Here is a 22237-nt window from a genome sequence, read left to right on the forward strand (position 1 = left end):
GGGGCGGGGCGGGGGGGGGGTGCTGGGTGGGGTGGGGACTGGAGCTACCACCCAGCCTGAGGGCGGCAGCCTTCTTACAGGAGGAGTGGCAGCCTGAGTCTACAGCTGACAGGCCCCATTCGGTCCTCTTCTCCTAATCCCTAGCTCAAGGGCAGAGGGGCAGGCCAGGGAGTTAGGGGTTACTGAGGTCACCAGAGCTCCTGAGCAAGTCTGAGCCTCAGCTTGCCTGGCGCTGAAGTGAGATGGTAATCCCAGCCCTGCCCGGCCGACCACCTCTCTCAGGATTGCAGTAAAGGTGCCCAGGGGCGTCAGCCCTGCTGAGACTGAGCAGGCCCTGTCTTTGCTACCCCCACCCCTACCCCCCACCCCCCCAACCCCCGTGCAATTTGCCTCCACTGCCCTGTTGCAAAGGCTCAGCCCAGGACGCTGGAGCAGCCACTGGCCCTACATCCCGTGAGGGAGAGGTTCCTGGTGCAGAAGGGTCTTGGGAGCCCCAGTAGGAAATACCACAGCCCTGGTGGGGGTGTCCTGGGCCCTGCCTGGCCAGTAGCCTTGAGCTGGGGGATGCCCCAGCCCAGGGCATCAGTGGCCCTCCAGAGAAGTTTGTCAAGAGGTTCTAAGCCCTGGGGAGGACGGAGCGCCCAGCCCAGCTTGTTCCATGGCCTTGATGATTAGGGGCACGCCTCCGAAGGGAGCTGAGACGTGTTATACCTATCCCCCGATGCCCTGCCTGAGCCGTGGATTCTATTTATAAAGGTGGCCCCTAGTCATTGGCTCCATTACATCCCAATACATCCTTTCCCTGCAGTGGGGACATTCTTCCTGCTGTCTAGCTTAAGGCTTCTGTGCTGCAATATAAGCCCTGGGCTGGCCGAGGCCAGGTGGCGCATAGATCCCGGGTGAGGTCATTGGCTATCCTGGGTGCCCCTGAGCCAGGGGGCTCATTTCCACCCGCTGGGGCAGGGAGCACCAGCATGAGGCCTTGGGGACTGTAGGGCTGGGGGAGATACGGGCTCAGTCCCAGGCATGGGAGGCCTATGGACCCATGACAGTGAGGGCAGACAGCCCTGTAAACCACGCTGGTGGGGAGCTCTGCAGGGTCCTGGGGCAAGGGGCCGTGTCCACTGGGGCTCAAATGCCCACACAGCACCACATCATCAGGCAGGGCGTGCAAGTCTCTGGGCGTCCTCCTAGTGCGGCCCGCTGTGGTGTCCGGGACGGTGGGTCTGGAGGTGTGCAGACTCAGGTTAGATGAGCCAGACCTCCAGCGGGATGGAGAACATGGCCCTCTCCCTGGACTAGAGCCCGGCCAGTGACCCCCTCCCCACCCCCGCTGGGGGGTCGTGGCCTCTACGGCTGTTGTGAAGCTCCTATGGCACCCCTGAGTGGGGCTTCTCCTCCTTGGGGTCCCCCCAGTGCCCACATCAGGTTCCCCAACCGGAACTGCTCCTCCACGGGGGCATTGGCTCCCTGTCCCCTCTGCCAAGCACTTCCAGGCCTTCCCTGGCTGCCCACCTGAGAGCCTCCTTGCCCAGCCCCATCCCCACCCCCAGGCCTACGGCAGATCTCTGCTGCCCTGAAGAAGAAACTGCCTCCCTGGCCCATCCATCACCCACCAGTGACAGCCTAGAGCCTCAGGCTGCCCCTCGTGCCCACGGCAGCAGGGCAGGGCGTTCAGCCCCAGGCCGACCCCAACAGGCAGGGCTTGTCTTTGCCCTCCCACACCTCACAGTCCACCCTGAGCTGCAGGGTCTTCACCCCAACTCTGCCAGACTTGCTGGGGGGTCGCTCGACAAGTGTTACCTCAGTGCCTACCATGTTCTAGACACTGCGCTGGGTGCTGGAGACACGGCAGTGGTTAAGATAAAGCTTCCTCTCAAGCGGACCTAGCTAATCACCTCTCTGGGCTTGAGTGTTTCTGGCTGGGCAATGGAGCCACTCAGACAATCTCCAGTGATCTGTGACACCGCCAGCAGGCTGTTCCCTGATCATAGACACTGAAGAACATATGGGCCATTTCCCCAGGTGAGCGTGGGGAATGAGATGTCAGACAGGCAGAGCAGCTGTGGCTGGATGGGCAGGGGCTTGGCCAGGTGAGGGAGGAAGCGGGTAGGAGATCCCCAGCAGGCCCTGGAAAGGGGGCGGTAGTGGAGGTGAGACTGTTACCTTGGGCCTGGGATGGAGTGGGGGCTGGAGCCCAGTTACCTGCCCTGCGCAGCCCAGCCCTGAGCCCTGACAGCAGGGCAGCTGAAGTCATCAGTCTGTCCACCCGTCTACCTGCCAGCCTGTCACCTGCCCTCTCCATGCACGAGTGCTCTCTCCCCAAAGCCGCTGCCCACTTCCATGGAGATGTTCCAGGCTCGGGGGCACCCTGGGCTCACCCCACCCCAGGGAAGGGCTTAAGAAGGCTCTAACTATACTCTGTCCACCTGCCTGCCTACCCAGCAAACTTGGCATTTCCTTCTTGGCTCAAAACACCCACCACTTGCCCATGTTTCACACTCACGGCAGGTTGGCGAGCTCAGGCGGACAACATCTACGGCCGAAACCAGGGGTCTGTGGCCGGCAGTATCCAGTGGGAGCCAGTCCCAGCCCCCAGACTGGGGATGGGGCATGCTCTGCTTTCCAAGAGCCTCAGGGAGGACAGCGGAGGGATGGAGGGATGCACACACCCTCCCCTGAGGGTGCCCCACCCCTGCGGGTGCCAGGCTGTGCGGGCAGAGCACACTCACCCGGGAGATAGTGAGCGGCATGTTGAAGTCCTTGCCCCCCTGGAGACGGAAGCCCCAGGGCCCGGGCCCGGTCAGGGTCACGCTGTAAGACATGCTTGTGCTGACAGCGGCAGCCTCTGTGGATGAGAGAAAAGAGGGGTGAGAGGGCCCTCAGGCACCCACCTCCCCAGCCTATACCTGGACCCCTACCCCGACCCCCAGCCTTGCCTGCTCCGTCCCTTGCTGTCTGGCCAGCCCGTGTGGAGCTCCTGAGAGGCTCCTAAGAATAGCTGGGAACGAATGCCATCGACACTGATATCTGCCCTCTGCTGCGCCCATAAATGGACTGTAACCCTACACTCCGCCCGCCCGCAGCCTCCCACCGTGACTCACACGGCTAATATTGCCCCTGGGGAGGGGTGTCCAGCACCCAGCACCCCCCAGGGGGCAGGATAGGGGACTGGCCAGATTAGTGATAATGCTCTCTCCTCCTTGCTCTCCTCTCCTTGCTCCCTCTGCCCTTCGGAAAGTCCAGATGTGTGCTCTCTCTGCCCTGCTCAACCCCCACCCCTTTGCCCAGAAGCCTGTGGCTGAGCTCCTTCGGGCAGGGGCTTTGCAATTTGCTGTCTTCCTGCCCTGTGCTCCCTGGTGAGGACTCTGAGGTTGTAGCTCACCCGGCAGGAAGCCTAGGACCAAGCCAAGCCTCCAGCTGCCCTGGACAGAGCTTCTGCTCAGGAGGCTAGCAGTTGGGCGAGGGCTGTCCAGCTGTAAAAACGGTCATAATAATAGCAGGAGCTCTGGTCATGGCCAAGCTCAGCTCCGGGTCCCTCATGCCATTATCCCCTCAGACCCTGAGAGGCTGCCACCTCAACCTGTAGCAACCAGGGCTCAGAGAAGTTAAGTGACTTCTCCAAGGTCACACAGGGAGTGGACCCAGGCCACACTGGAGCACCTGAATGGTGCTCATTCCTATTGGACTTGTGCCAGATAATGGGTTCCCAGTGACGCAGGCACTTTCCATTGCCCAGACCAGGCATGGGAGTGAAGGGCACAGGGTCCTGGCCTAGGGTCTGAAAGCAGGTCTGAGGCAGGCCTGCACCTTCCAGACCCTGTAGGGGCCCGGAGGTTATTCCTGGTTCTCCTGTCTCATTTGTGCCCTGGAAAACTTGACAGCAGCATGGAAAGCTCCAGCTGCCAATGTTGCATGCCAGGTCCCCATGCCCTTTGCACTGGAATGGCAGGGGGCAGGGAAGAGGGGAGGAGATGCCATTTGCTCAGCTGCTGGGACATGGGGCCAGAAGGCATAAGGACGGGGAAGTGCGTGCAGTGTGTTCAGCTCATAACCCAGAGACAGTGTGTTCTGGGTGGGGGCCTGGGGGCCTAGGCCCCTCAGGACTCCAGCCAGTGTGGCCTATGGGCCAAGATACCTCCAGAAGCCCTTCCTCAGAAGAAACCTTGGGCCCCATGTGGTCTGGAGACAATTCGAGGCCATCCTGGCTCTGGCTAGAGAAACCGAGGCTCAAGGAAGGTGAAGGTGGCTGGGCTGGCTGCTCTTTGGCCCTCCAGGAAGGCTCTAGCCTAAGCTGGGCCCTGAGGACTCAGTGCAGGCCTGGGTATGAGTAATTTCCCAGCCACCAGCACCCCACCCGATGCCCTGGGCCTGGCCCATACAACATGCGAGCTAGGAGTCCCCACATCACAGGGCCATTTGGTAAATTGCCCAAGTTCACAAAAATATCAAGTGGAAGAAGTCAAGGGGGGACCTGTATTCTCTCACCCACTGTACCACTTCTTCTGCTGTGTATCATACAGCCCAGTCTATCGCCCGCTACCCAGGCCTGGCCCAGAAAGCCAGCCACTCATGGCCAGCATCCCACCCTCCCCCATACCAGCCCCTGCCCCGCCCCCAGGCCCCATCCCAGCCCTCCCCACCTCCAGTTTTCCCCCCCTTTCCTGGGAAGGGTCTGTCCTGCCAAGCTGGAGAGTGTCCAGCAGCAAGTATGACCAGTGTGGGCAAAGAAAGGCTCCGGTCCCATAGTGGGAGGGGAAGCCCCGGGCTAGGCAGTACCTGGAGCTGCAGGGCTCTCTCTGGACTCTGGCAGCCACACTGCCTGATGCTGCCTCTGGGGAGAGGGAGGGGGAGTGGGAAGGATGCTCTTAAAGGGGAAGGCCAGCCTCCCTCCAACTGCCTCCCCTGGGAGACCGGAAGCCAGCAGAGAGCAGCTGGTCTGCACAGGCTGGGCACAAACTGCTTCCTGATAACAGCAGCTTATTGGGGAGTGGGGACGGGGGCAAGCCTGGTCTCTGTCCCTCCTCCACTCTGCCCCTCGCAGTTTGAGATGGAGGCTTCAGCAGTGAGAGTTGCTAGGTAGGGGACAGAGCAAGGGGAGAAAGAAAGGCCGCTGTAGGCATCGGACGTCAGGCCCTGGGTCTCTCCCCCATCGCCACACCCATAGGTAAAGACCATGCTTGTCTGAGGAGAACTTCTCTGCTTTTTATTTTCCTGTATGCTGTCAGAGCCATACAGCCCCAGGATGGACTTGGACCACTGATGTGAGACGGACCACAGGTGCAAAGCGTGCACGCGTGTGCCTGGTGCGTGCAAGTATGTTGATACAGGAGAGTGTGCACGAGCGTGTGGGCCATGGCAGACACAGTCCTCAGGAAGACGCAGGAGAGAGGGGAACAGCAGTTTCCGGCGCATGAAGGTCTGTGTTCGGCTTCGCATGCTGGCTGCGGGGATGCCGTGCTGGCCCGGCCGTGTCAGTGAAAGGCCCAGACTGGGTGCAGAGGCAGCTCAGAATTAACCGGTGTGTCCCATGGAGCTGTGGCCATTGTCAACGCCTGGACAATCATGTCACGCAGCATTTGAGGAGAGGCGGCCGACTCCAGGCAGCAGGAGGGCCTGGGCTCCCACGCTTGAGGCTGAACCTGGGGGACAGGCTGTTGAGATGTGAAGTGGGTGCAGAGCACCTGCAGGGCCGGAGTTTTGTGGTGTGGGGCCATGAATCCAGCACAGCATGGGTGACAGGGCCACTTCCAAAGCCGGCTTATGGGGTCATCCTGGGTCTGTGTGTCTGAGGGGGAGGTGAAGGGGCTGGATGTGTCCCAGAAGAAAAGGGGAGCCGATGGGCACCCTACATCCTGGGGTTCAGGCTGGGGAGCAGCCCCTTGGTCTGAAAGCAAATAGCACACGTCTCTTTAGCCCAAGGAGTGTCCCACTGGAAGCAGTCTCCCAATGACCCTCCATGTATAGGGTCACTGGGCGGTGAAGGGAGGTTGCCTGGAGGGGCCACGTGGGGTCCTGGCTGGGAGATGGGCCTTCTCTGAGTCCCCAGGCAATATGGCCTGGAGGATGGAGCCGGCCATGTCTAAGGCCACTGGCAGGACACCCTCCTGGGTTGTCTCCCAGGCTATCAGATTCCTACAGTCGGGCCGGACTGAGCTCCCTCTGCCCCTACTTCCTCCACTCCTCCTGGGGCCCCAGCACCCCCCACCTGCTGCCTTCAATACCTCATTTCTTGCCTGTCCTAAAGCACCAACTTCCTCCTGGCTCATCCCATTCAACCTGAGCTTCCCCAGCCACTGCAGAAAGGCCCCACCACCCTGCGAGGCTGACGGAGCCCACCGCAGGGCCCCCACCCAATCCTCCCTCCCACGGCTCCCTGCTCCCCCGGCTCATACTGCTCAGGTCAACACCTGATTGGGCCTCCCCACAGTCCGACCACCTCCTTCCCTTCTTTTCTTCTCTTATGTCCCCACCACCAGCTCCCAGAGTCCCTCTGGCTGCTCCCAGGTCACAGAGCAACATTCTGTTCCAGGACACACCAAGCCCCCCCAGTGCCCCCCTGCCGCATTCACACAGGGTGTTTCCTCAGCCTGGACCGCTCAACATGACCCCCACGCTGCCTGGCAATCCTTGCTTCACCTCCACCTTCCCTGGGGAGCCCTCAGGGACTTGCCTCTTCTTTCAGCACCTTGTGTGCTGATACCTCGATGGCAGTGCTTATCACACGTGTTAGGTGATGGCTGATGTGCTGTCCCTCTCTGCCCTGTGCCACAGCCCAGCCCAGTATTCCCTCCAGGACGGGCACAGTGCCTTTCATCATGGCCCCACCAGCCCCGGGGGGCGATGCCCATCTCTGTCCTGGCCTCTGTGGCCATACACAGTGCCCAGGCTCAGGGCTGGGGAGTGAGTCTTCCCTGGGGCTGGAGCAGCAGGGGAGCGGTGCTCCCCAGGAGAGGCAGGGGCTCCCCAGCTGGAGGGAACAGCCCAGGTCGCCCCCTCTCTGGGATGCCCAGGGAACAGCCCCTGGGGAAGTAAGGCAGGACATGGTCGTGGGCTCACTGGGGAAGCCCAAGAGAGCCCAGGAGCTGGGGGTGTTGTGCGGGTGTGAACGGAGGGGCTGGGTGGGGAGCTGTCGGCTGAGGGGGGAGGGGGAAGGGTAGCCTTGGAGCCTGTGCACACGGCATTTCCAGCGTTCCAGAGTATGGTCTTCTCTAATCGCCATCGACATTCCGTTCCATAGGCACTTGGGCTGACAGCTGGCCTTCTTTTAATAGCCACAAGTATTCTGGGTGACATCCTAATCTCAGGGCATTCACTGCGAGCACATACACAGCTCGCGGCACCCCCCCCCCAGGTACCTCCAGCCTCCAATCACGCAGAGAGGTACACACCACCCACACTTGGTCCCACGCAGTTAGAGCAGACATGTTGGGGCACACTCAGTCCTGTGCCCTGTGGTGTCACAGGGACGAGAGCATGTGCAGGCCACATGGTCACACACAGGCACAAGTCATACTGCCCTGACTCACTGCGCACGCGTCCTGCTCACACACACACACATGCCGTATGTTCCTCACAGCACAGCAGAGCCACCACCGCTTGCCATGTATGTGCGTAGGCAGGGTCACAACAATCACACGGACACTCTCAGGTGCGCCACAGACCTCACTCAGGCCTGCTCAGAGCATCGTGGAGTCACAGAGACCCCCAGGCACCCCAAACAGGCAAGGGTCACCTGGGTGGGGAAGGAGTGATTCCCAGAGGGCACTGGGCTTGCCCACAAGAACAGCTTCCCTTTCCTGGCCACTCCCTGGGCTACTCGCCCCTTGTCCCCACCCCTGTATGGATTGGCAGGTGCCAGGCCCAATCACCTTCCCAGGAGTCTCTGCTTCCTGCCCCTGGGGCCTGAGAGGGGCCTTGGCTTCCATGTCCTCCAGGCCCTGACTGCAGGGGAAGCGTCCGCTCACTTGCTGGGTAGCCCCCCACACGGCCGCTGCCTCCGTGTCCATCCAGCCCTGGGGAAGGTGGGAGAGTCACTGTGAGGTGAGAGGGACATTCCGAAGTCCCGCTCCTGCCCTCTTCCCCAGCCAAGACTGTCTCCATCCTCCACACAGGAGGTCACTGCAATGAGGTCCATGACACTGTAGGCTCTCTGGTCACCAAATCCCTACAAACTGTGAGTGCCCATGCTAGTGTGTGTGTGTGTGTGTGTGTGTGTGTGTGCCTTCTAAGCATGTAGGATGGGTCCGTCTTCATGAGGGTCTAGGCCTCTGTTGACAGATACCATTCACTCCTTGATGTCATTCACTATGTGTGGTTCAGGGAAAGGATCTCTGACAGCTCCTCCCTCAGCTCCTCCACTGAGACCCCCCAGGGATGGGAGCAGTGGGAAGAGGCCAGTGGAGATTCTTGGTGAGGCCCAGCGTGGGCCCTGTAGTTACAATGATGGAGGAGCCCAGGTGTGGCTGGGGACACGAGGCCACAGCACAGAGAGCTCTCCTGGGGACATTAGGGGGCATCACAGCCCCGGGCCCCAAAGAGGGGCTGGCAGGCCAGTAGCTCCTAGGGCTAACAAAAACTGTGGGGTCAGCACCCACTCATGTGCACCCTAGCCATGTAGAGACAACTGCTTTCCCTTTTAGAGAAGAACACAGAGGCTCAGAGGGGGTGAGTGACCTTCCCACGCTCACACAGTGAGGCTGTGGTAGAACCGAGGCTTGAACTCAGGTCCCCCAACTCCGGGGCCAATACTCCTTCCACTGCATCCTGTGGGATCCTCAAGGCTTCCAGGAGGAGGGGCTTAATGCTAAGAACAAAGGGCCCTGAAGCAGCTCCTGCCTGTCTCTCAGGCGGCCCATCTAGGGCTAGAAATGCCTGTCCTTTCGTGGCTCTAAGCCCCTGGAATACTGCCAGCGTGGAAGAGAGATGACCTGGCGTTGGAAGATGCATCAGTCCTGGCCCTGCTACTGGGTGACCTTGGGCCAACCCACTGCCTCTCTGGCCCCAGGGCCCCTGCCTGTGAGGGGGGATGAGGCAAGGGAAGGCCATGGGGCAGTTGTGAAGGGCTCTTCCTGCCAGCGTCCCAGGGTCCTGAGGGTCCCTCGGTCTCAGAGGCCTGAGGCTGGCGTGGTTGAGGAAAGTAGGACGAGGTGCTGTCCTTGGGAGACCATCGCATCCTTACCACCTCACTCTCCGAGCCCAGGGACGCCTGGCGCTTCTGTCCGGAGATCCAGCTGAGGTCTGAGGCCTGGCTGCTCAGTGTGGAGCGGTGGGTGGAGCGGTAGCTGGCGTAGGGGCCACCGCGCTGGCCTGACACAGCCAGCAGCACCCCCAGGCAGGGCAGGTGCTGGGCAATGGCCATTCTGCAGGAAGAGAACATCTGGTTAGGGGGGTGGACGGGCAGACACCAGGATGGGTGTCTGGACAGACTGATGGGGGTGGATGGACAGACTGATACGGGGCTGATGCGAGTGGACAGAAGGGGGAAATGGGGTGGTTCAGACACTGGGGTTATGAGGACAGACAAATGCTGGGGTGATGGGAATGGACAAAAAGACACTGGCAGTCATAGGAGGTGATGAGGAAGGACAGACAGATGCTGCGGTGAAAGAGACTGACGGGCTTATAGACTTCGGGATGGACAGACAGGCAGTGGGGCCGTGGGCACAGAGGGTGGCAGGTTCGGCAAAGTGCTTGGTCTCAGCTCTCAAGGGGCTGGCCCAAGCCGCATCTCTTCCAGTGAGGACCAGGGACACTCCTGAGCAGCCTCTGAGCCTGCAGCTGGCCTCAGCAGGGTGGCGAGTTACCGACACAACCAGGCAAGAGGAAGCACTGAAGGGCCCCTCGCGGGAGAGGCCAGCTGTGCTGGGAATCCATCAGCAGAGAGCGCTCTGGGCCAGAACCACCCCCGGGCCTCCACCAGGGCCCTCGAACCTTTCCTGACTGTGGTCTTTCCAGGACATTGGTGTCTGGGGGCTTCTTCTCTTTGCAGGGGGTATCACTGCTGACCGGCCATCCTGGCTGCCTTTTGGCCTTGGCTCCAAAAATCCCATAGGCAGGACTGGACACTGCCCAGGGAGCTCTGATGTCCCTCCCAGCTGATTCGCCCGGGAGAGTGGAGCGGCAAAGGGGGTCACACCAGCTCCAGACCCCACCCAGTACCACTTGCTACTCCCAGCTGCTAGAGGCCCCCACCAGTGCGTATACAAGAGACAGGAAAGATGGCCAGCCTCTGCCCCCATTCACTGCTTCAGGCCCTCCATGGCCTGGGGACCTGGGGCTGGGTCCTGGAGGAGGGCCGCACCTGTACTTGGGGTGGGTGATGGCATAAATGATGGGGTTGTGGATGGCAGAAGCCTTGGCGATGACAGCAGGCACTGTATTCATGTAGGGAGTCAGGACGTGCGCGTACCTAGGACAGAGAAGCTGTGGCTCCCCCTGCCAGCTGGCCCTCCCAGAGACTCCACAGCCCACCCGCCCTCTCAGGAACCTTCTTCCTCTAGGCCAGGCCCTGTGGGGTGCAACCCAGCCTGGCCCAAACCAGCATGACCAAGCCAGCCTTATAAGAGGGACTGTAATGCCGGGAGAATTCTGATCTGAGGTGAGCAGGAACCTGGGGAGCCATTGAGGGAGGGTTGCTGAGAGGAAGATGAGCCAGGTTGGGGGGTTCCGCCAGGTCCCATGATAGCTTGGAGCCTGTGCCGCTAGCAGGAAACCCTCCCCATCCCCATGGACTCTGGCCCTCTGGCCAGCTCCTCCCCTGTCCCACGCAACCCTGAGGCCCACTGCTCCCCTGGCTCTCTTAGAGTGACCACAAGACAGCCTTACCGGGGACCAGGCCCTTCCTGCACAAGGAGGTCTCATACCCAAATACTTCCCAGGATGAATAACTCTCACTGCTTCAAAGTGCTTCTGAAGTCTGGCCTATGTCCTCGTCGCTGCAGACATCAAGTCCCCAGACTCTAGCCATGAAGGGCTGGCAGGCAGGAGGTGAGCGGCACCCCTGGCCGTGTGCCCACAGCCCCCGTGAAGAGGGAGCCAGAACCTCAAGGAGAGTCTTATGTTCCCGTGGGATCTGGCAGGACCTGGGAGTCCCTGCAGGCCCTCAGGCCAAATCCAACATGGCCCAGAACTCCCCCAGCATGTGTCCCAGTGCCTCGAGGAAGTGGCAGGGACATTTCCTGCAGGGAACCTTGCTGCCACCCAAGGGAGAATGAATGAATGGCTGTGAGGCTGGCTCAGGCTTGGGCTGGGGAGGGAGAGGTCACCCCAGGGTCCCCTTACCCTCTTCCCTCCCCCTCCAGCCCCTGTCCCAGCCCCTTGGGCACTGCTCACCCAGCAAAGCCCATCAGGGCCACAGTGGAGTAGGGGGCCCAGGAGAGCACGAAGAGAAGGATGACCAGCAGCTCAATCTTGGCCATTTTCCACTCTCTCTGTAGCCGCTGCCGTTGTCGAGGGGACCTAACACCGCCCTCGCAGGCCCTGAAAGTCTGGAGAGCCCTAGCACGGGCACAAAGTCCAAGTCTGACCCCACTCTGGTAACGGTGAGGGCCACGGTCATGGCTGCCATGGGGGAGGCTCCCTGGACCTGGCTGTTCTCTCCAGTGCAGGAAGCCCTGACTCCCAGGAAGTTCTCCATTACATCCAGCCTAAGCTGCCTCCCTGTGGTTCCATCTGTGGTGTCTTCTCTAGCCCGCAGACCTCCTCATCAAGCCTAAAGGGCCCCTCCTCAGAAGCCCCTGTCTCCTGAGACTTCTCTAGGCACCCAGGTTGTGCTGGTCTCTAGGCACCTCACCCCCTAAGCACAAGGGCTCAGCTTGTCTTTGCCTATCTGGAGCTGAGAATGTCCTGGGGAGGGTGCAGTGTGAGCCTGGGGGGAGGGTAGGGACAGCCCTGGCAAAGGGGTGTGGCCACCCTCCCATCCAGCCCCTCCTCCGCACCCAGCTCTTACTGGCCTGTCTCCCGGATGGCCTTGAAGATGAAGACGTAGCAGTAGATGATGACCAGCAGGGGGAGCAAGAACACGAAGCAGAAGAGCAGCATGGTATAGGCTCGCACTGACGGCGTGAAGCTCAGGTAGTCCCAGGAGCAAGAGGTCAGCAGCCCCTCGGGCACGTAGGCGCCTGGGAGCCAGGAGTAGAGCTCAGCCTTTGGGGCAGCATACTTGAGGCTCCTCATCTAGCAGGGGCTTTGGATGTGGGGTTCGAGCTCCCTGGACACTGGTCCCCACTCAGCCCTGCCCAGGGCAGTGAGGAAGCCAGGGCTTGTGGAGGCGAGCTTTTCCAGCCAGTTCTAGCAGGCAAAGCACCCTGCTGCCCATTTTTGCCAGGTTGGAACTGAGACCTCCACTGAACATAGCCCCAGGGTCTTATTCCTCCAGATTTGGGCCAGGTTTTCGGTCCTGCCACAGAAAGGTGGGTGCCTCGCTGCTAAGTCTCCTACTTGCTGAAGCCTACACCCCGAGGCCTGCCTGACACTACAGCTGAGCATCAGATGCCCCCGTCACTTCCCGCTGCCCAGGAACCATGTGGTCTTCCCCGGTATTGGGGATGGGAGCCCAGGTCATCCTCTGATTGCTGGTGGTGCTACCTCAGTTTCCCCTGCTGCTGGTCACGCCCCCTGAATATCCGTCTGCCTTGAGGCTCGAGCACTCCTTTGGCCCCTCCTGCCCGCTGGCCAGCCCAAGTCTACCTGCCTGCCCTTGCACGTGCCCCGCCCAGCTCATCCTCCTCTCTCCCGATTCCCCCAGTCCACTTACTCCAGCCAAAGAAGGGCGGCAGACTCCAGGCCAGGGCATAGAGCCAGACGCCCGCCAGGACAAGCGCCGCCCGCCTCTTGGACACCACCCCGATGGTGGCCAGCGGGTGCGTGATCACCAGGTAGCGGTCCAGAGCGATGGCCGTCAGGGTGATCATGGACGTGATGCCGAAGACAGCCCCACAGAAGGCATAGAACTCGCAGCCTGTGGGCACAGCTCCCTGGCCTCAGACCGCGGCAGGAGCCCGAGAGGTACCCCAGGGGAGGGAGGGTCTGGGGATGACACATACCCAGCTCCTGCCTTCACCTCTCCAGAAGAGCAGCCCTGAGCCCCTCTCCACTCTGGCTCCTTGGCACATCTGGCCCAGAAGCTGAGTCTTCCCTCTTGCTCACTCACGGGCTCCAGGGCGGCCACCCACCCTCCGCCCAGGAAGAGCCAATCACCTCTCATCCGAGGCCAGCCTCCACGGTGGTCATCCGGGCCACAACCCTCCTCCTCCCTCCAGCAGAAGGGACCCCGGAAGGTCTACCTGCCTCCCCGAAGAGCCACCGCTTATGGAGACTGCTGGCGAAGAAGACGGGGGCCTGCGTGAAGGACATGAGAAAGTCGCTGACCGCGAGGTTGATGATGAACACGTTGGACGGCGTCCTGAGGCCTCTGGTCCTGTGAAGGGTCGGAAGCTGTCAGGACGTGCTGCACACACGCACACGGGCACAAGCCACAGGGCCGCCACCCGTGCTGCTGCCCGGCAAGCACTAGCCAGATGACTCTAGAGCCTGACTGCATGGGCTGAGAGTGAGGCCCCCACCAGGCAGCAACTCTTGCCTCCTGTGGACAGCAATCCCGCCCCAGAGTGCCCTGCGCCCAGCCCTAGCTGGCTTTAGGACACGTCTGTTTCCTCCTCTCGCCCTCGGGATCCCCTCTGCATGGCCCGCACTCTCTCCTTGGACACACCCCTCCTTCCTCTGCACCCCTCCAGGCCAGTTCTCCCTCCTGCGTGCTCAGCCGTGCCTTCCCAAGAGCTCGTCTCACCTCCTTCCTCCCCAGCTGTCCTCCTTGCCCCCTTCGTCAGTATCTCTACAGTCTTCACACTCAGGGTTGGCCCGGGGCAGGGGACAGACAGGTGTGCCCCACAGGCCAGGCACTTTCACAAACTCCTCTCCCGTAATCATCCATCTTTGCATCTACCCCTCCCTCTTTTCCAGATGGGAATGCTGAGGCTCCCACCCGTGAGGTGGCTTGCTCCAGATAACAAGACTCAGTAAGCGGCATTGCCAGGATTCAAACACTTATTTGACGGGCACCGCACAGACATAAACTTGCACAATCACACATCGACTCTATGAAGTAAATCACAACCCCAGTTTGCAGACGAGAAAAATGGACCCACAGAGACGCCTGGGTGGCTCAGTCGGTTAAGTGTCTACATTCAGCTCAGGTCATGATCCCAGAGTCCTGGGATCGAGTCCCGCATGGGGTTCCCTGCTCAATGGGTAGCCTGCTTCTCCCTTTCCCTCTGCCTCTCCACCCCACTCATGCTCTTGCTCTCTCTTTCTCAAATAAATAAGTTTAAAAAAAATAGAAAAGAAAAATGGACCCACAGAGAATAAGTGACTTGCCCAAAGTCAGTTCTGCTAATAGGCAAGGTAGTAGGGTCAGGGATTCACCTCTTCACCTGCCTGTCTCAGCCACTCAGCCCAAGAATGGGGCAGGTGGGGAAGGAAGCTGGGTGTTGGCAAGGGTGTTTGCTGAGGGTCTTGAGGACTCAGGACCCTGTTGCCAGGGCTGCTTGTCGAGGCAGAGGGACATGCCCATGGGGGCAGGTGACGTGGAGGTGAGCTGAGAGCAGGGCAGAATGGGCAGACGCGTGTGAGTTGCAGGGACATTCGTCCTACACGTGTGCCTGGGGTCCAATTGGCATGTGCCACTCAAGTTGCCCTGGACTATTTTTTGGCCCCTTCCCTAAGCTAGAAGATGGAGACCTGTCCTGAGACCACTGAAGGCTTGGCAGTGGCGTCCCCATCCAAGCTCAACAGTGCCCTGGAGAGCTGGCGACAGCTTTGCTGTCCCGTCTCTGCATGGCTGGCTGCCCGCGGTGCCCACGCCCTAGTCCCTCCAACCAGGCACCTGCAGAAGGTATAGATGACCATCAGATTGCCCAGCATCCCCGTGAGCCCCACCAGCAGGATCACTGTGCCCAGGGTGTAGTGGGCGTAGTCCGGAACATCCACCGTTGGGAAGGGGACCCAGGCAGCAGCCCGAGCCCCGGCTGCCTATGGAGAGACAGAGAAACAAGAGCATCACATTATCCTATCATCTGGAATAACCCTGAGAACGAAAGGTTAAGGTTCCCAGTAAGGAAACAGGCTCAGAGTGGCACAGCCACTTGCCCACACTGCTAGGAAGTGGCAGAACCATAGTGGAAACACAGGTCTCTCTAAAGTCAAGCCCGAGCTCCTGCACTGTAGCACTGAGGCATGGGGCTTCTAGGATCACCTGTTGGAGGCTGGATGGACAGACAGACACATGTCTGACAAGGAGGGCCATTTCCTTGGGGAGAAGGCAGAACCATCCCCTCAGGGCTTCCTAACCACTGTATGGGCCCTGACGGAAGCACTCAAGGCAGTTAGCAATGGTATTCCAGGCCCTGCAGACTCTGGGGTGGTGAAGCTGGGTGGAACCCCTTTCCTCAGGAGCCCCACCCCCTCCCCAGCCTCAAAGAAGAGGTTGTACTCCCCCACAGCATAAGTGGGGAGCGCTGACCTTGATACCAACATGAGACGGGGGATAAGAATTCCCCTTTAAAAGGAAAGCTTAGGGGGCCCCTGGCTGGTGGAAGTCGGTTGAGCGTCCGACTCGTGATTTTGGCTCAGGTCACGATCTCAGGGTTGTGAGGTTGAGCCCCGAGTTGGGCTCTGCACTCAGCAGGGACACTGCTTGAGACTCTCTCTCTCCCTCTCCCTCTGCCCCTCCCTGCTCTCTCCAATAAATAAATACATCTTAAATAAATAAACTTAAAAAAGAAAAAAGAAAGCTTAGGTCCCCCAGGGTCATTACAGGGAGGTTGTGACGCCATGCGGCCAGCAGAAAGGGCTTTAAAGAACCCTCTGCCCCAGCTCCTTTCCTGGAAAAGAGGGCAATTTAGTCTCTGTCTTGCCTCCTATAGCTACGGAGCCTTCCCGTCCTATCCAGGATGTAGGCCAGCATCCCCGGGTCCTCAGGGCACCCACAGTCCTCCCCGGTTAACAGTGGGTTTGGTGCGGTATGACCCTGGGGCCCTGGCCAGAATATCAGGCAGCAGAGGGCACCCACCCCCTCACTCTGGGCTGGACAATCCAGAGGCCTCGGGTGTGCCTGCCTCCCTGCAAGTCTCTGCGGGTTATCCAACCACCCTCGGAAGAGAATGGATGCAGCCAAGGGCAGGTCCGGGCCATTCCAGGCCCTTGTCCTTTAGGGTTGGCCTTTCTGTTCCTCGGATGCTCTCCGTAGGGAAGGACATGGCCCACACTCTCCTCTGTTGACCTCTTCGTGGAAGACAGGCCCAGAGAGCTCCAGTAACACGCCTGAGGGCTCACAGAGGAGCTCAGGCCTTTTCTATCTCCCTGTCAAAGCCCCTGGGTGTCCCCAGCAGGGAGGCCAGGGTCGGGAGGGAAGGCTCTGTGTGCGCACACACTGGCCCCAGGCTTACCGTGGGGCTGACGGGCAGAGCTTGGCCCGGGCTGGAGGTGCTGCTCCGGGAGCTGTCCCACCTGCTGGGTGAGGCTGGGGTGTCCACGCAGCTAGGCTCCTGGGCTCTGGGTCCCGAAGGAGGGTTCATCCTGAGGTGGGGTAGTCCTTTCTCGAGCCCACCGAGAAGTCGAGGGCACGGGGAGTCAGGATATTAGCCGTGCCCAGCCTCCCAAACTTCCTCCGACCTCAGCACTCCTGTCTGGTCTGCCGGCCGCCCGTCCCTGCGTCCTGCGTGGACCCAGCCTGGAGCTACTCTTGGGGCTGGTGACTGCTGTGTCCAGTGAAGCACAAAGGAACGAGTGTCACAGCTATGGCGACTCACAGCCACAGGGTCTGTCCCCACCTTTAAGTAGCAGAGCTGGGAGTGCACATGCCCAGTTGCTCAGTACTGCGGGCTCCCTCAGACACAGGTCCCTGGGTGTCTGTCCACAGAAGGTCTGATGATGGCGGCACGCATGTGTGAAAGTGTGTGTGTGTGTGTGTGTGTGCACAAGAGTAGGAGAGCGTGTGTCAGTGTGAATGTGTGTGTGTGTGTGTGTGTGTGTGTGTGTATTCTGCCATGCTTAGGCTCCTAGACATTGGGCAGAAGGCTTTGTCCTCCCCTCTGACAAGGCTCTCTTTCTCCCCCGAGCTCATCAGGAACAGCCTCTGCTGCCCTCAGTAACCCCCACGGCTGTCCAGGGGCAGCTTCCCCCTTTCCATGGGGCGCCTGGCCCCCAGTTCAGCCCGCACGAGTCCATCCCATCTTCACAGCCACCCCCGCAGAGCCAACCTGGTCACCCATTGTGCAGACGGAGAAGCTAAAAGGATGTGCTCCACGGGCAGCCTCAGCCTTCAAGGACACAGTGTTTAACTGTCCCCTGGGGGCAACACCACTGCCCAAGCTGTCCTACTTACAAGTCACGGGTCCGAGGTGGGGGAGCCCTTGGCCTTCCGTCACTCTCCTCAGACCTCGCAGGTGTCCAGCTGCATCCCCCACAAACCCAGGGCCCCACTTCTGCTGCTCTGCCCGTCCGGTCTCTCTCCAGGCCTGCCTCAGAGTGGGACCCAGCCTTTTCATGCACATCCTGGCTTCCCTGTCGACAGTCTCAGGGGCCCCGCTCCCTCTCAGGAATCAGCACAGGGACAAACAGGGAAGGGGGCCTCCAACCCTTCACAGTTCCCATCCTGGCTAGTGCCCACTCCCTTGAAGGAGGGCCTGGCATCTTTTCCTCTCCTAGTCCAGTAGCTGAGGGCAGGCGAATGTTCAAGGCTAGCCTCTGGCTCTGGGGGCTTCTGTGGCACACACATGTTATCATCCCTCCACCCTGCCCCCAACCTGCCACGGTAGCCAGTAGACGTTGAGGGTCCCCACCTCCCACCCCCCAGCCAGCCTTCCCAGTTCACCCGCAGGGGTTCTAGCACCTTGATTTTTTGTTACCTCTCCCCAGAGGCTGCTTGTGAAAGGATGGCCTGAGTCTTGGGTGGGTAGTGGTGTCAGCTGGCTGCCCGGCCAGGCTCTGGGTTCCCCTGGACCAGCCCGAGCCGCCCTTCTGTTCAGCATGGCCTAGGAGTCATGCGCAATCCCGCTCACTCCCCCTGCACATACACACCCACAGTGCTGGGAGATCTGAAGGAGTTGAGTGTGCACTGTGGTACCCGGAGCCCTCGCCTCCAGTTCTGCATGGCCTGTTCCTCGCATCTCACCGGCCTGCCTGCAGATGGGGAAAGCTCTCCAGGCCCCTCACCCTCAGACGAGTTCTAGGGACACAGGAAGCAGGAGGCCTGAGCGGCCAGGGAGACAGGGCCTGTGGTGTTTTATGTCAGATCAAGCAGGAGTTAGGCACATCTCAGTTGTGTTCATTCAGTGTGTTCAACTCACACTTGTTGGGGGACTAGAATCAACCAATGTCATGGACACTGTCCACAGGGCCCTGATGCCAACTGTACTTACTTCTGAGCCCCAGAATTCCTGTCCGTTGTAGAGAAGTCCTGAAAGCTCTTATAAGAAAAGCTGATAGAGGGGCGCCTGGGTAGCTTAGTCGGTTGGGCATCGGCCTTCGGCTCAGGTCATGATCTCAGGGTCCTGGGACCGAGTCCCACATTGGACTCCTTGCTCAGCAGGGAGCCCACTTCTCCTTCTGCCCTGCCGTGCCCCCTGCTTGTGCTCGCTGTCTCTCTGATAAATAAATTTTTTAAAAATCTAAAAAAAAAAAAAGCTGATAGAAAAGCCAGGAGGATAGGCCTGGGGCCCCTGCGTTTCTGTCTTTCTGGCCACAGCACCAGTGTCCAGGGAGGCAGGTCTCTGTGACCTGGCCTAGCAGGCAGCTCTGCAAGGCCGCTCCCATGCCATTCCCATCCTCTTCACTGCTAGGGATCACTTTCCTCGTCCTGAGGCTGCTGGTAAGGGCTATCGGGTTACCCAGAGACTCCTGGGAAACTCCCAGAAGCTGTTGCCAGGGGAATATTAAATGTCTTAATGAACATATTCCTGTCGGCACCCAGCCAGCCCCTCACCTGGGCCCCCCCTCACCTGGAACCTGCTGGGTTCCAGGCAAACCCTGTCAGAATAGGGCCCTCTGTCCCATGGCCTGGGGTGGGAGTGAGGACATAAACTCAGAAATTCGGAAAATCTTGCTCTTCTGCTATCTTCTCATAGTGCAGCAGATACAGCTCTGCCCTTCTGCCTGCTCTGAGCGCCATCCCCCCTCCCACCAGTGGAGCCTGCCCCTCGGGAGCCAGCCGAGTAGCCCAGTGGTCCTGCTAATGTCCCCAGAGCCATCCGAGGGTCCTTTTGGTCCTGGTGGCCCACCTCTTTGTGGCTCTTCCCACCCTTACTCCCCATTCTGGAGTGCTCCCACTGAGGTGCCTCCTGTGCACCCTATGATAGCGAAAACGGGGTCTAGCCAGGGTAGAGCCGTGGGACAGAGTTTACACAGCACTGTGGGGGGCTTTCCTGTCCCCACAGGAGCACCTATGGTGGCTCCTGGGTTTGCTACCTTCTGATGCCCACCTTCTTGGCCTGGGATCCTGACCCAGGGCCTTCAGAGATGTTTCCTTTGCCCATCCTGCCTGGTCCCTGTGTGTCGTTTCAGTGAGTCCAGTCTGGGGCTCCAACTTCATACCCATCCAAGGACTGTGCATTTATTAAATGATTACAGTGTGCCCTGCCCTGGGCTAGCATCAGTCACAGTGGCTGCCCTGGGCACCCTTGCTGTGTTATCAGGAGGGAATGAGACAGTCACACACACACACACACACACACACACACACACACACACACACACCGCCAACCCCAGAAACTAGCTTCTTCCTTCCCTTAGCTGGAAGCTTCTGTTGAGGGGAGTCAGGGCCGGCCAACAGGTGCAAGAGAAGACCAGGGAAACAGAAAGGCAAGGAAAATATGAGTAAGACCAAAAGAACAAACTTTTTTAAAAAAGATTTTATTTGTTTATTTATTTATTTAGAGAGAGCGCTCAAGCAAGCAGTGGGAGGGGCAGAGGGAGAGGGAGAGAGAGAATCCCAAGCAGACTCCGCTCTGCGCTCAGAGCCCGACGTGGGGCTCGATCCCATGACCCTGAGATCATGACATGAGCCAAAATCAAGAGTTGGAGGCTCAACTGACTGAGCCACCCAGGCGCCTCAAGAACAAACGTTTAACTTGAAAACTGATTACACACCCTAGAGAGGCATGTGCCTTGGGCACGCCCCGCAGCCGTGGAAAGCAAGAGCTTGCTGCCAGATTTGAAGCATGAGATTGATTTCTTAGAGCCTTTGAGATTTCCTAGGGACACACCCAGAGAGTGGCTTGAACCACCTTGGGACTATATACTTTTTTTGACCTTTGGTAACACGCTGGGATAGCAGGAGAAACAATTTTCTTCCTCATGGTGTTTTCACTGATCTTAACCAAGTTCCTGAGCTCTTCCCTACCAAGTGGAGCCTTTGTCTGAGGGGGAGAGGAAGGGAGGAAAGCATCCACTTTGATGTCTAACAGCCCAGAGCAATTTCTGACTGCTCGTAGAGGACAAGCATGGGGCAGCATGGAAATCCACACAACCACAGAGATGTGCTCCGTGAAGAACATTTCTAGCATGTGACGCGTGTCTGGGTTCATTCTCAGTGAGTAAACAGCCCATAAGCCCTCAGGTTTCTGAGCATTGCATGAGTGGACCTGGAAGATTTCTGAATGCAATCCCTGAACTTGAATTGGCTTTGTCTTTTGATGTGGCTGTGGACCTGTTGGCTTTGCAGGGGGATTCCCAAGGCTGTAAACATTACAAATCCCTCTCGTGCCCCAACCCCCCACCCTGGCAGGTCAGGTGACCTCCGCTGGTCTTCCAGCTTTACCCCTATCTGCTGTCAGTATCTGGAAGTGACTAGCATCTATGATCTCTGAGACTTAGTTTCCTCCTCCGTAGAATGGGGGTTATTCGTGAGAAAGTGTATAGAGCGCCCTAGGCTGCCTCTCTCCAAGTGTACGGGGGCTGCCGAAGCAGGAGAGGGCAAGTCCTGGCTTCGCCCCGGGCTGTGATGCTTGCACAGCACAAACGCCCCCACCTCGGCACAAGGACACTGGGGTCAGCCAGCACTGCGCCACCCGTGGAGCTGTGTGACCTCGGGTGACTCCATCTTGCCCTCTGAGCCTCCTTCCTTATCTACAGAACAGAGAGGGAGATACTTCATTGGATGCAACGCTTTAATTTGACAAGAGAAATGAACCACCCACCTGGAACACTGCAGGCTTCAGCAATGTGAGCCCCTAATCTTTTCACCTGGTGGCAGAGGGATTGAGACGGATATGGCGGGTCTTGTCAGGCTCACAGCCCACTTTGTGGCAGCATGGGCCGCTCCCGAAGCCCTCTGGGTCAGGGAGCAGAAGGGCAGCAGGAGGCAAGGCAGGCGTAAGGGCCACACGCCTTCTCCCAGAGGGGAAATGAGGTCCTGGTGCGCGTGTGAGCTCCCTGCCCAAGCACAGCCAGCCCCACTGTGTCCAGAGGCCCCAGCTTTTCTACCCGCAGAGAATATGGGGCTTGGCTCTTTGCAGGGCAGTGGGTTGGGACGGAAGGTGCTCATTCTCTCTTCTCAGAAAACCAGCTAACTCCAGGAGCTGCTGGCAGTCGGACAGTCAAAGTCAGGGACTGGTGATGGTTGGCACCCTCTGTTTTCGGGTTTCTTCAGGGACCCCAGTCTTCTCTCCCATCCTCCCTTCCCCACCTGGGCCAGTTGAGGCTCTGGACAAAACTCCCAGTCAGCTCACAGATGGACCTCTGTTAACCTCTGGGGCCTCTTTCCTCTCTCTTCCTGCCCACCACTCTGTTCCATGCCTTCACATCCAGCCCCCAAGGCACCCTGGAATCATCGGGGAGCTTAGAAAATGATGTCACCTGAGCCCAAACCCAGAGACTCTGATTCAGTTGGCCTAGGGGATAGCCTAGGCACTAGGATTTTTATTTTATTTTACTTTTTTTAGAGATTTTATTTATTTATTTATTTATTTGAGAGAGAGAGAGAGAGACAGAATGAGCAAGGGGAGGGGCAGAGGGAGAGGGAGAAGCAGACTCCCCACTGAGCGGAGAGCCCGACATGGGGCTTGGTCCCAGGACCCCGAGATCATGACCTGAGCTAAAGGCAGACGCTTAACCAACTGAGCCACCCAGGTGCCCCAGCACTGTGATTTTTATAAAAACACTGCCTAACACAAAGTCTTAGGCACCCGACCTACATCTTTATGCTAACGCCTTCCATACACATCTCTGGACTCCCAGGCGG

The 22237-nt window shown here is 59.2% G+C and overlaps 2 protein-coding genes across 11 annotated transcripts in view; both read right to left on the bottom strand.

Moving 5' to 3' along the window:
• LDB3 (LIM domain binding 3) overlaps positions 1-3176 on the bottom strand; it is a 70073-nt gene extending 66897 nt beyond the window's left edge. For 8 of the 9 annotated variants that reach the window (XM_008696130.2, XM_008696128.2, XM_040623925.1 and 5 more), the window contains exons 1-2: positions 2940-3012; positions 2733-2848 (exon numbers count right to left, since the gene is read on the bottom strand). In XM_008696130.2, coding sequence (XP_008694352.1) covers positions 2733-2825 — 93 coding nt within the window. In that variant the 5' untranslated portion in view covers positions 2826-2848; positions 2940-3012. Of the gene's footprint in view, positions 1-2732; positions 2849-2939; positions 3013-3104 lie in introns of those variants that run through there. The other variant, XM_008696129.2, reaches the window with a different exon arrangement.
• A 2672-nt stretch (positions 3177-5848) lies between these two features.
• On the bottom strand, positions 5849-16574 carry OPN4 (opsin 4). 2 transcript variants are annotated; one of them, XM_040623904.1, is made up of 10 exons: positions 16446-16574; positions 14885-15030; positions 13287-13420; positions 12758-12961; positions 11951-12122; positions 11335-11499; positions 10304-10411; positions 9182-9362; positions 7872-8015; positions 5849-5887 (listed from the first exon to the last, which is right to left on the bottom strand). In XM_040623904.1, exons 1-10 carry the CDS (start codon positions 16572-16574, stop codon positions 5849-5851), a joined length of 1422 nt encoding a protein of 473 aa, XP_040479838.1. The 2 variants fall into 2 exon arrangements, with proteins under 2 accessions (XP_040479838.1, XP_008694349.1); XM_008696127.1 differs by having other exon boundaries at positions 14852-15030.
• Positions 16575-22237: the final 5663 nt, after the last annotated feature.

The sequence above is a fragment of the Ursus maritimus genome, unplaced genomic scaffold (assembly GCF_017311325.1).
Source record: "Ursus maritimus isolate PB19 unplaced genomic scaffold, ASM1731132v1 scaffold_7, whole genome shotgun sequence".
Taxonomy (NCBI): Eukaryota; Metazoa; Chordata; class Mammalia; order Carnivora; family Ursidae; genus Ursus; species Ursus maritimus.